At 42.1% G+C, this 13,304-nt stretch overlaps 1 protein-coding gene across 2 annotated transcripts in view; it reads right to left on the reverse strand.

Moving 5' to 3' along the window:
• The window catches only part of LOC118998261 (zinc finger protein 805-like), a 72,692-nt gene that overhangs the window by 24,822 nt on the left and 34,566 nt on the right, over positions 1 to 13,304 (reverse strand). Inside the window, exons 2-4 of one of the 2 annotated variants that reach the window (XM_037062319.1) lie at positions 12,236 to 12,362; positions 9,004 to 9,099; positions 118 to 2,490 (exon numbers count right to left, since the gene is read on the reverse strand). In XM_037062319.1, the coding sequence (XP_036918214.1) occupies positions 860 to 2,490; positions 9,004 to 9,099; positions 12,236 to 12,362 (1,854 nt within the window). In that variant the 3' untranslated portion in view covers positions 118 to 859. Of the gene's footprint in view, positions 1 to 117; positions 2,491 to 9,003; positions 9,100 to 12,235; positions 12,363 to 13,304 lie in introns of those variants that run through there. The other variant, XM_037062320.1, reaches the window with a different exon arrangement.

The raw sequence follows: 13,304 nt of genomic DNA on the forward strand, positions 1-13,304 counted from the left end.
ATGACTATTCAACAAATTGATCTGCCAAGTTAACTCATTTTCTATGAAAATTTGATAAAGATTTTTTTGGTTAAAAAAAAAGTCAAGCATATCTAAAAAATTCAAAGTAACTTGGAGAGATAAATTAGTTTTAAATAAAAAATATGGACAGAATAATCACTTTACCCAATTAAAAATTTACATATAACTACAGCCATCAAGTAAACCAACAGTACAGGACCAAGGATATATTGAAGTATTAGGTCTTTAAAACCACATGATGAAAAGACTTTTTAAAAAACAAAGCCTTAAACAGTGTTAACTGGTGCAATAAAATGTGACCATTCATATGTGTACTCTTATCTCACATAGAAGGGTTATTTGATGGTTCAAGCTTTCCTATTTCTCACAAAAATTAAGCTCCTTAAGAGTAGAGACAATGTTTCAGAACAAAGATGTTCAATGGAAGTTTCCAGACCTGCCCTCATTGTCAAACTCTCTGGACACTAGACAGCAATGAATATATATGTATGAGACACATAAAGAATGTAGGTCCTTTACCTCGGAAACAAAACTCTCCTCCTGACACCAAACTAAGAAACCCGTGACAGAGTGTCATAGGTATGGCAAAGAGTCTGAAAGAAACTGATTGTAGTTAATTTTCTCTTCTAAGTCTCTCCCTTCTTTTTGGAGAAAAAAAAAATTCCTGAGATAACACTGCAGTGTAAACTAAGAAGATACAGCTGAAGGTTTTCTAAGTGCCTAATAACCACTGGGTCACTCTCCTGGATGAATTCTCAGATGCAGAATAAGGCTCTAGGCAGGGTCATTTTTCAGTATGACTCATTAGATGACAACTGGTATTTTGTAGTAAGTTTCCTCACAGGGAGGAAAATTGTGGGCCTTTTCTTTGGTATGAATGATTAGATTCTGAGTAAGATGTTTCTTCTGGCAAAACATTTTCCACAGTGTTTACATTCAAAAAGTCTTTCCCCAACAGGAGTTCTTGGAGATTGACTGAGGATTGTGCACTTGTAAAGGGTCTTCCCACTTCTGTTTCACTGACAGGGTTTCTCCCAGTATGAACCCTTTGATGCTGACTGAGGGATGAGCTACGACTGAAGGCCTTTCCACACTCACTGCATTCATAGGGCTTCTCTCCAGTGTGGATGATGGAGTGTCGAATGAGGTTAGTGCTCCAGCAAAAGGTTTTCCCACACTCCATGCACTCGTAGGGCTTCTCTCCACTGTGAATCCGCTGGTGCCGCGTGAGGCCTGACCTGCGGTTAAAGGCCTTCCCACACTCACTGCACTCATAGGGCTTCTCTCCAGTGTGGATGCTGAAATGTCGAATGAGGTCTGCCCGATTGCTGAAGGCTTTCCCACATTCTTTACACTCAAAAGGTTTCTCTCCAGTGTGGGCCCTCTTATGCAAGATAAAAGTGGAACAGTGGGTGAAGGCCTTTCCACACTCACCACAAACATAAGGCTTCTCTCCAGTGTGGATCCGCTGGTGCCTCTTGAGGTACGACCTGTGGTTAAAGGCCTTCCCACACTCCAGGCACTCAAAGGGCTTCTCCCCAGTATGGATGACGTAGTGGTGAATGAGGGCTGCGCTCTCACAGAAGGCCTTCCCACACTCGCTGCACTCATAGGGCTTCTCCCCTGTGTGAGTCTGCTGGTGCCACATGAGGTATGACCTGTGTTTAAAGACCTTGCCACACTCGAAGCACTCATAGGGATTCTCACCACTGTGGATGATGTAGTGTCGAATGAAACCTGGCCTATCTCGGAAGGCTTTTCCACATTCTTTGCAAACAAAGGGTTTTTCTCCAGTATGGCTCCTGTTATGCAAGACAAAAGTGGAGCGATGGGTGAAGGCCTTTCCACATTCAGTGCACTTATAGGGCTTCTCTCCACTGTGAATCCGCTGGTGTTGGGTAAGGTGTGACTTGCGGTTGAAGGCCTTCCCACACTCCATGCACTTATATGGCTTCTCCCCTGTGTGGACCATGTGATGTTGAAGGAGGTAAGTGCTCTTACTAAAGGTTTTCCCACATTCCGTGCATTCATAGGGCTTCACTCCAGAGTGAATCCTCTCATGTCGAGCAAGGAGGCGTTTCTTGTTAAACACTTTCCCACATTCATTGCATTTAAAGATATCTTCCTCTTCCTGAATCATGGGATGTTTATCAAATTCATGTGAGTCATGGTCAATCAGAGCACCTCCTGGAGAAACTGCCTGCTGCACAGTTCTTGAACACACATCATCAGCTGTCCCTAAGCCATCATGTTCAGAGCTTGGTTTCCTAGGAAGCTTCTTCTGTGGATCTGTATCTGATTTCAGCTGTCCTTCTTCCAATTCCAATGGCCCCTTCTGATCCTTGCCATGGTCCACCTGGAAGTGTTCTGGTGATTCAGCAACTTGTGCTAGTTTCCGAAGTGAGGCTCCCTCAGATATGGCAGTTTCACAAGTAGTAGGTTCTGTGGTCTTGGATTTTCCTTTCTCACCTTAAAGAAATCCAACACACAACAGGGCCTGTTAGTAATGCCAAATTGAAAAAAAAAAAAAGCATTTCAGTGATTTAAAAAAAAGGCAAAAGTAGTGCTTCCATGTCTGCCACATTTTGTTACCTCTGAATACCAAGATTAAAATATCTTCCTTTTTAAAAAGATTTTATTTATTTATTTTTGGACAAGGGGAGGGAGGGAGAGGAACGTTATTTGGTTGCCTCTTGCGCACCTCCTACTGGGGACCTGGTCCGCAACCCAGTCACTTGCCCTTACTGGGAATCAAACCAGCAACCGTTTGGTTTGCAGGCCAGAATTCAATCCACTAAGCCACAACAGCCAGGGCAAAATTTCTTTCTTTTCAAGTCCTTGGACAACTGACACCTTGAATGGGAGACCTAAGGAAGTAGCTGGATTAACAGAAGAAGTGCTGGAGAGGAGACACAGTCAATTTCAGATTGGGTATTTATGCAAATAGGTAACTCATTTGGGCCCCTACATTGTTTGTGCTGATGAGATGACTATGTTCAAGGCCTACCCACACTTGAAAAAGTAACCGTATGATTACAGTGTTGGGGCACTGAGCTGTTTAACTGGGCTTCTGGAAAAAATGGAACGAGGGCAGGAGACTGAGTAGTCATGTAGGTAATTAGTCAATCAACAGTGTGTATGAAATTGGAGTCGATAAAACTGAACCATGATGCAAGGTGAAATTCTTACACTGGAAATACTTCATGCATGTATTGTCAACATCCTTGCAAGGAGTTTAATGAGTCCCCGAGGACATGGTTCATGTTTGGAACTCCTCCAAAAACTCTGAAAAACTTCTCATGCAGATCTACTGGACAAAGATTTTCTTAAAACCATCTTAAGGAAGTTCAAAAAGCTGAGGGAAAATATGAAGTAAAAATAGTTATGTATAAACAAAATGGAAGTATCAAGAAAGAGTTATAAAACCTAAAAAAGGTACTTTCTGAAAAAGTACAGTAAGTGAAATGAAAAAAATTACAAGAGGGACACAAAGAAATATTTGAGTAAGAAGAAGAAGAAATCAGTAAACTTGAAGACAGGAGAATGAAAATGATCACATCTCAGGAACAGAAAAGAGATTGAAGAGGCCTGACTGGTGTGGCTAAGGGGGTTGAAGGTCATCCTACAAACCGAAAGTTCACAGGTTCAATTCCCAGTGAGGTCACATGCCTGGGTTGCAGGCCAGGTCCCCAGTCAGGGGCATGTGAGAGGCCACTGATCAATGTCTCTCGTACACTGATGTTTTTCTCCCTCTCTTTATCCCTCCCTTCTGCTCTAAAAACAAAATTTTTAACAATGACAACTCCCCTCAAAATGGAATTGACCAGAGTCTAACAGACCCGTGATACACCACCAAGGGAACTGATATACTCATTATGGGATTCCCAGAAGAGAGAAAGGTTAAGAGAGAATACTAGAACAAAGGGCTTAAAACTTCCAAAATTTTAATAAAGGTATCGATATAAACATCCAAGAATCTCAATGAAGTCCAAGAAAAATAAATTCAAATGGTCTCACTCTAACCCTGNCGAAAGTTCACAGGTTCAATTCCCAGTGAGGTCACATGCCTGGGTTGCAGGCCAGGTCCCCAGTCAGGGGCATGTGAGAGGCCACTGATCAATGTCTCTCGTACACTGATGTTTTTCTCCCTCTCTTTATCCCTCCCTTCTGCTCTAAAAACAAAATTTTTAACAATGACAACTCCCCTCAAAATGGAATTGACCAGAGTCTAACCAGAGTCTTGGTGGTGTATCTGTGATACACCATCAAGGGAACTGATATACTCGTTATGGGATTCCCAGAAGAGAGAAAGGTTAAGAGAGAATACTAGAAGAAAGGGCTTAAAACTTCCAAAATTTTAATAAAGGTATTGATATAAACATCCAAGAATCTCAATGAAGTCCAAGAAAAATAAATTCAAATGGTCTCACTCTAAGAAAAATTATAATCAAATGTTTGAATACCAAAACTAAAGACAGTATCTTGATAACATGCATGAAACAAACAACTCACATAGAAGGAATCTTTGATAAATTTATCAGCAAAGTTCACATCAGAAACTTGAGAGACCAGAAGGGAGTGGGTGAATATATTCAAGTGTAGAAGGAAAAAACTGTCAATTAAGAATCATGCATCTGGCAAACTGTCCTTTAAGAGTGAGAGAAAAATTAAAACATTTTGGACTTCCACCAAGATGGAGGCATAGGTGGAAACACTATGCCTTCTCCCACAACCAAGTTTAAAGACAACAAAGTTTTAGTAAACAAAAACGCAGCCAAAACACAGAAAATTGAACTATACGGAAGTCTGAAAACAATGAACCATTCTACCAGACCAGTTTGAACAGACCAAACATTATGACTCAAGAACAGCTCAAAGTTCCAGAGCCTATAATCCTAAGTGACCAAGAAACAGCCAACCTTTCAGATGCACAGTTCGAAACACTGGTGATCAGGATGCTCACAGAATTGGTTGATTTTAGCCACAAATTAGAGGAACATATGAAGGCTAAACTGATTGAAATGAAGGGAAATGCAGAGGAAACCAATAGTGATGGAAAGAAAACTGGGGCTCAAATCAAGGGAGTGGACCAGAAGGAAGAAAGAAATGACCAAACAGAAAAGAAGGAAGAAACAATAATTCAAAAAAATGAGGAGAGGCTTAGGAACCTCCAGGACATCTTTAAACGTTCCAACATCCCAATTATAGGGGTACCAGAAGGGGAAGAGGAACAGCCATGAGNAACCATAGAAATGAAGATCACATGGAGGGTTAGTAACAGGGGAGTAGGAAGAGGAGAGTGGGGGAAAAGGTACAGAGAAAAAGTAACATAGATGGTAGGTAGAAAATAGACAAGAGGAGGGCAAGAATAGTATGGGAATGTAGAAGCTAAAGAACTTACGACACATGGACATGAACTAAAGGGGGGGAATGGTGGAGGAGGGGGTGTGCAGGGGGGAGGGGAATGAAGGGGGGAATAGAACAACTGTAATGGCATAATCAATAAAATATATTTAAAAAAATTAAAACATTTCCATAGATAAAAGCTGAGGGAGCCCAGGCTGGTGTGGTTCAGCTGGTTGGGGTGTCATCCCATGCACCAAAAAGTTGAGGGTTATTGATTCTTGGTCAGGCACATGCCTAGGCTGTAGGTTCAATCTCCAGTTGGGGTGTGCATGGGAGGCAACCAATCAGTGTTGCTTTCTCACACTGATATTTCTGTCACTCTTTCTCCCCCTTCCTCTCTTTCTAAAATCAATAAACATTTTTTTAAAAAAAGCTGAGAGTGATTGTTGTAACAAGAAGTTCTCAAGGAAGACTTGCCAGGTGAAAATGAAAGGCCACTAAACAAGAACTCAAACCCATACAAAAAGATAACAGTTTTAATACAGATAAATACATGGGAAGTTATAAAAGCTAGTATTGTAAAAATGATTTTTAACTCCACTTTTTGTTTTCTACGTGATATAGAAGATGATTTCTTTTTTTACATTTTTAAATCTAAAAGCTAGTATTGTTGTAACATCATAACCCCCTATCTAGTTTCCTACATAAAGAGACTAATGCATTTAAAGGAGTTATTAGTTTAAGATTTTTGGCATAAAATAAAGATGTAATTTTGTGACTTGAACAACTGAAAGGAGTGAGAACAGAGCTGTAAAGGAGGATTGTTTAATGTTACTGAAGTTTAGTTGGTATAAAAGCAAATCATTGTTGCAACTTTAATACATTAAATGTAATCCTACAAAGAAAATAGCAATAGGAGACTATAAGCAAAAGGAAATGAGAAAAGAATTTAAATATTTTACTACAAAAAAAACCCCAAACTAAACATAACAGAAGACAGTAATTCAGAAAATGAAGGACAAAAAAGCTATCATGCATGCAGAAAACAAATATTACGATGACAGAAGTCTCTCTATATCAGTAACTACTTTAAAATGTACATCTACTTTAAACTCTCCAATCAAAAGACAGTTTGGCAGAATTGATAAAACCTCATGATCCAAGTAGATGCTGTCTACAGGAGACTCACTTTATATCCAAAGACACAAAAAGAATGAAAGTAAGAGGATGTAAAATGATATTCCGTGCAAATACTAACCAACAGAGAGCAGTGGTAGCTTTAGTAACATCAGACAAAAATAGATGATATCAAAAGAGATAACAGGACACAATGAAGGAGATTCTATACCCAAAAGGATTTGTTCTGAGAAATATATCATTAGGCCATTTAGTCACTGTGCAAACAAAGTGTACTCACACAAACCTAGAAGTTATAGCCACTATATTGGCACCTAGGCTACATGGTATAGCAGGTTACTCCTAGGCTTCAAGCTTATACAGCATGTTACTACACCGAATACTGTAGACAATTTTAATACAATGGCAAGTATGTACCTAAACATACCTAGAAGTAAAAAAGGGACAATCTAAATGATTAAACTGAGATTATAGTCTTACAGGACCACCACTGTATATACAGTCTACCACTGACCAGAATGTTATCTGGAGCATGACTATAGTGATAAAGATATAATACAACAAAAAGACATAATCGTAAATACGTACTTAAGGAAAGCCAATCAAAATATATAAATCAAAAACTGACAATGGAAGGGAGAAAGAGACTTCTACAGTAATAGATGAAGACTTCAATGCCTTATTCTCAATAATAGAACTGGCCAAAAGGCAAGAAAAAAAATAAAGGACTTACCATAGTAAACCATCTTAAGCAAACAGATATAACATTCTACCTAACAACAATAGCATACACATTCTTCTCAGGTGTGCATGGGACATTTTTCAGGGTGAACCACATCTTAGGCCATAAATTAAGTCTCAACAAATTTGTTATTTATTTTTAACTGTTGACACTATTACAGATGTGCCTCATTTTCCCCCTTCCACCAAGCTCCCACCTACCAGTCTCAATAAATTTTTAAAAAAGATATACAAAATATAATCTGTTTCTAATGAAAACAAAAACTTAACACACCAAAACTTACACGATGCAGTGAAAATAGTGTTGAGGAAAATTTAGCACTAAAAATGCTTACATTAAAAAGAAACAACTCAAATCAAAATCTAACTTCATAATTTAGAGAAGTAAGAGAAGAACAAACTAAGCTCACTAGCAGAAGGAAGGCAATAATGAATATTAAATACAAATGATATGAAGAATAGAAACACAGAGAAAATTAAAAAACAAGTCCTATTCATAGCTCAGCTGGTTAGAGGGTCATCCTGATACACCAAGGTTGTGGGTTCCACCCCTGCTTAGGTTGCGCACAAGAATCAACCAATGAATGCATAAGTAAGTGGAACAAGAGATCAGTGTTTCTCTCTCCCTAAAATAAAAAAATCAATCAAAAATTGTTTTAAAAGGCCCTGGCTGGTGTAGCTCAGTGGATTGAGCACAGGCCTGCGAACCAGGGGATCGCTGTTCAGCTCCCAGTCAGGGCACATTCCTGGGTTGCAGGCTGATTCCCTGCAGGCCAGTTCCCAGCAGGGGATGCACAAAAGGCAACCGTACATTGATGTTTCTCTCCCTCTCTCCTTCCCCTCTAAAAATAAATAAATAAAATCTTTTAAAAAATAAAAAAATAAAAATAGTCACAGGAAAAAAAATTGTTTTAAAAACCAGAAAGTTGGTCTTTGAACACATCAACAAATGGACAAAATTTTAGCCAGATTAACCAAAAAAAAAAGAGAAAAAAATTAAATTACTAAAATGAGAAACAGAAGTAGAGACAGTCCTGTCAATTCTACTTCCTCAGAAATAATAATAGTAATAATAAGTGTAACGGAATACTGTGAACAAGTGTACATCAACAAACTGGAAAACCTAGATGACATGGAAAAGTTCCTAGAAACATAAAAGCTACCAAGACTAAATCATGAAGAAATACAAAATCTGAATAGGCCTATAATTGGAAAGGAGATCAAATTATTAATCAAAAATCTCCCACCCTGGCTGGTGAAATTGAGTGCCGAAGGGTCGCCAGTTTGATTCCCAGTCAGGGCACATGCCTGGGTTGCTGGCCAGGTCCCCAGTTTGGGGGTGTGTGAGAGGCAACTACACACTGATGTTCCTCTCCCTCTCTTTCTCCCTCCCTTCCTCTCTAAAAATTAATAAATAAAATCTTTTAAAAAATCTCCCAACAATATAAAACCTTGGACCTGATGGCTTCACTTGCAAATTATACCAAATATTTTGAAAGAATACCAGCTCTTCTCAAATCCTTCCAAGAAACTGAAGCATAAAAACACTTCTAAACTCATTCAGAGACCAGCATTACCATGATACCAAAGCCAAACTACAAGAAAACAAAGCTACAGGCCAATATCCCTCACGAACACTGATGCAAAAACCCTCAACTATGCAGCAGCAAACTGAATCCTGTAGCATAAACAGTCTCCCCAAATCCATGGGGTCTCCAGGCTGCAGGGTCTTCTGTTTGTCCCCATCTGGGCTCCTACCTGGACAGGTGCTTTGGGAGAGGCCCTTCTTCACCGTCCGCAGCTCCTGGCCATGTTCCAGCTGATGGATCAGCTCATGTCTGGGGACATGACAACCTGTTCATGGGGAAAAATGAGGACATAAGGATTTTTGGGAAAAGAAATAAAATCTCTCAATCTAGTCTGGGACTTGAGGATGTGGACAAGACCTCAGAATGAAGCCGCTCCCATCCACACAAACAAAAAATGACATGTGACCTGGAATCAAAGATGTGTCATAATGACATGGAGTTTTTAATCCTTATACTAAGTCAAAAACTTAGTATATAGAGAGTTTAATCACAGTCAAAAGACTGTGACAGGGAACTTAAATGCATTATATTGTTCCAAAAGTGAAATGAATTTATGGAGTCATTTAAGCAACTGACATTCAAAATATTGGCTCTCTTCTTTCAAAAAATGAAAGATTTATTTATTTTGAGAGAGAGAGGAAGAGAGAGAGAGGACAGGGAGAGAAACAGTGATCAGTTGCCTCTTGCACACGTCCCAACTGTGCACCGGACCCGCAACCCAGGCATGTGCCCTGACTGGAATCGAACCAGCGACCTTTCACTTTGCTGGATGATGCTCCACCAACCAAGCCACCCCTGTAAGGGCTTGACTCTTTCCTTTCATAACAAGGTATGTGCAGGGGTGGGAGGTGGGTGAAGGTGGAAGAGGGTATGGGGGGATAAATGGTAATGGAAAAAAATACAATAAAAAATAAACAAAAACAAAAATAGAATAAAATAAAATAAAACAAAGTATGTGTCTTCACTGAGCTAGGTCTTTTTTAGACCCTGTTTTATATGATTCTGCTATGGGCCAGAGGCAAAATGAGGATTCTCTCTCCGGATTTCCTCATAGCATCCCCAGCAAGTATGTACTGTAATCAGCCCCGTTGTATGGATGAAGGACCCAAGCCTCCACCAGATAATATGATTTGCCAAAGAGACGAGAAGTGGTGAATGGCGGAACCAATAGGGAAACCCAGGTCTAGCCTTCTCTGCTGTCTGTGCTGTGTTACCACAAAGCTATAGGACTCCGCTCCAGAAGGTGCTGAGTCCAGACATGAGGACGATGAAAATCCCAATAAGCGTACAACACTAGTGATAGCAGCACGGTCTTCAACTGCTAACCTGCTCACACCAGGCACTGCTCTGAGTCTTTTCCGTAAGTCACCCGTTCAGCCTTGCCACACTCCTAAGGAGTAGATACATTACCCCATTTTACCAAGGAGCACGGTAAGGCACACACAAGTTCAGTAACTTGCCCAAAGAATGCCACACAGTTTTCAAGCAGCAGAATTAGACTGAATACCAGGGCTCTGGCTCCAGACACTTGTCTTGCAAACACTCCACAGCAAGGAAGAAACAGGAAACACCCTTGTGTGGGGCAGCAGCCTGAAACCAAGTGGTGGTGAGGCAGGGACCTGAGCAAGGAGATTCATCCTCCGGGAACAGGGGCTGGGGGAGGGGCAGACTCAGCGACCGGAAACTTCAGCAACTCATGAACTACTAAAAAATAAATCTGAGAATCCAACTAAGAGATGGTACAGAAATTTACAAAAACATCAAATATCATCTTCAGCATTTCACAAAAAAGGATTACTACAAAAAGTAATACAGAGGACAGCTTCAAAAAATAAAGAAGTGTGCTTTACACTGGGTAAGTTCAGCTGTATAAAGGACTCACTGCAGCCGCCAAGTCTTCTTGACTTTGCTGAGGCCTGGGGCACTCTGAGAATTAAGTGGCTGGAACAGGAAGTGCAAGGAACAGGCCTGACCTGCAGCCAGTGCTCCAAGGACCTGAGCAAACTGTGACTGTTATTAATCAGTTTTCTTAAAAGTGGCCCTTTTTTTCTTACATTGCTTTAAAAAGGGACTCCTGTATCACGCTGGTAAATGGAAAACAGTCACTTTCCTTGATGGCAAGTCAACCTGTAAGTGCAGCAGTGAAACCAGCAATGCACACTCTGTCTTTGAAAAAGGAAAATTAAAACAGGTGGGAGGTGGGGGATAAGATCAGCTCTGAACCCAGACTTTCTCCCAACAACCATCGAGAGGCAGGAAAGGACAAAATGAAGGAGCAACTTGCGCAGGGTGTCTCTGTGCCCCTGAGGAGGTGGCCACGCACCCTCGAAACAGGGTTTCTCACCCTCTGCGCAACTGACATCCAGGTCCAGGCAACTGTTCTTCGGCGAGGCGAGGAGGGAGTGCCTGGCCTGTGCACGGTGAGGATGCTCAGCAGCACTGCAGGGCTCTACCCACTAGGTGGCCGGAGCAACCTCACTCCAGTTGTGACCACAAATGGCTGCGGACACTGCCCAGTTCCCCTGGGGAACAACATTGTCCTCGATGAGAACCTCTGGCTTAGAAATACAAACGGGGTGGTAGAGAAAGCAAGTGTGACAGGGCAGGTAACAGCTGCTGAGGGGGATGTGAATGGGCCAACATGGAACAATCATATAAAAGGCTGAAGCTCCCGACTCACTCTCCAGGCAGACGGAGCCGCAGTGCAGAGCCCGAGCGGGGGAGGGGCGGGCGCAGGTATGTGCATGGGGAGCAGCAAAGAGCCGGCTTAACTGGAGACAGTGAGTGAAGGTGAGTGATGAGGTTGGCAGGGACAGATGCCGGACTTTTGATTTTTTTAATTTTGTTATCAAATACCTAACTATAGCAAACACTTCCTCATTTTGTTTAATCTCTTCTCATTGACACAAATCATACTTCCAGTTCTGTAAACACAGGCGTGCCTTGGATTCTCAGCCCTCCTTTCTCTTGGGCTAGGTGGTCCTGAGATTATTTGCAAGCACAAGACCACATAAGCCATTGTTTCTCAACCCTGGCACTCTTGACAAGGGGTCACAAACTCCCTACGCAGAAAAAGCCATTCTGAATAGCGTGACATGAGCAGCCCCAGAGAGAGAAGCCAGGACAAGAGACCCCAGTTCCTGCACCAGTCCTGCAAGGGCCTGACTGGATATCCTGCCTCTGGGTCCTGCTCGCAGGACCTTTCCTTCCATCACTTTCTGGAATCAAAAGGGACACTATGTTTCTAGCCCAAGACACATGGAAACCAGGCAATAAGAGGTGAGTTTAGGAAATGACTGAGGCTGTGGGGACGAGGAAACTGGGCTCCTGAGACCTTCCTGACCACTGGGTCTGGAGCCAGAGGGTGGAAAAAGGAAGTGGCAGAGCTGGGGAGGACTCACCCAGAGACACTAGGAGCCTGCAGGTTTCCAGCATCACCTCCTGGTACAGAGTCCTCTGGGCTGGGTCCAGCTGCCCCCACTCCTCCTGGGTGAAGGTCACAGCCACATCATCGAAGGTCACAGACACCTGGAAAGTCAAACAGAGGAAGTCGAGTTGGCCTTGGGGCTGCCAGATGGAATCAGCGATCCTCTCTGAGTCACAGTAAAGGTGCAGACATCCAGGCCCAGAGCCACAAGCACCTCCTGAAGGCCGAGCTCTGTGCTGGGCTCAGGGGAAGGTGGGCAATGCTTTGGACATAATACCACAGTGTAGGAGAAAAGCCCCGGCAGGAGCCATTGTATTTGAGACAAGACAAGGGAAGTGGCATACGGATTGTGAGATGCAGACAGTAAGAAGGGCTCCAGGATGTCAGAATGAAAATAATGACCCTAATAATATCAGTAATGGTAATAACAGATGTGCCTGCCCCATGCTGAGGGCTTCACATCATGTCTTTTCTTTACCCCCCACTACAGCTGCCATGCAATTTTATTTTATATTAGTTGCATCATGTCTTAAAGTGACTAAAAGTCCTCAGCTCTTTTCTTTACTATAATGAATAAATGTATTGTTTTATAAAACTTCATAAAAGAGAAAACCAAAGATTCCAAACCCGCACGACAAGTCCCCAGCCCTCAAGCCACCACTTTCACCATTGACTCCTGACCAAACACACTGCGCGTGGAGTTTGCCTTGCCCGTGTTTCTCCCGCCGCCACATTCTACACATTCTCCCCCATGCGAAACGCCCTTAGCATGGACCCCCTCGTTAAACAATTAATTCAGCCCCTTCACTCTCAGACCCACAGCCTTGCTCCTGCAGATCTATCATTGAAGTGCTCCCAGATCGAGGGCGTATAAGGAAGATGACTGGTAATGGGGGTGGGGGGTGGGGGGAACCACAACAGAACTATGAAAACAAAAACAACAAAGAAAGAAAGAAAGAAATGCTCCCAGACAATGGCTGGTGGTTTTTCCCCTCCACCTTCAGTGCTCACCTCTCTGCTTTCTAGCTTCATCCTCCTCCCTA

This window comes from Sturnira hondurensis, unplaced genomic scaffold (assembly GCF_014824575.4).
Source record: "Sturnira hondurensis isolate 20B ecotype Veracruz unplaced genomic scaffold, ASM1482457v3 Scaffold0013943, whole genome shotgun sequence".
Lineage (NCBI taxonomy): Eukaryota > Metazoa > Chordata > Mammalia > Chiroptera > Phyllostomidae > Sturnira > Sturnira hondurensis.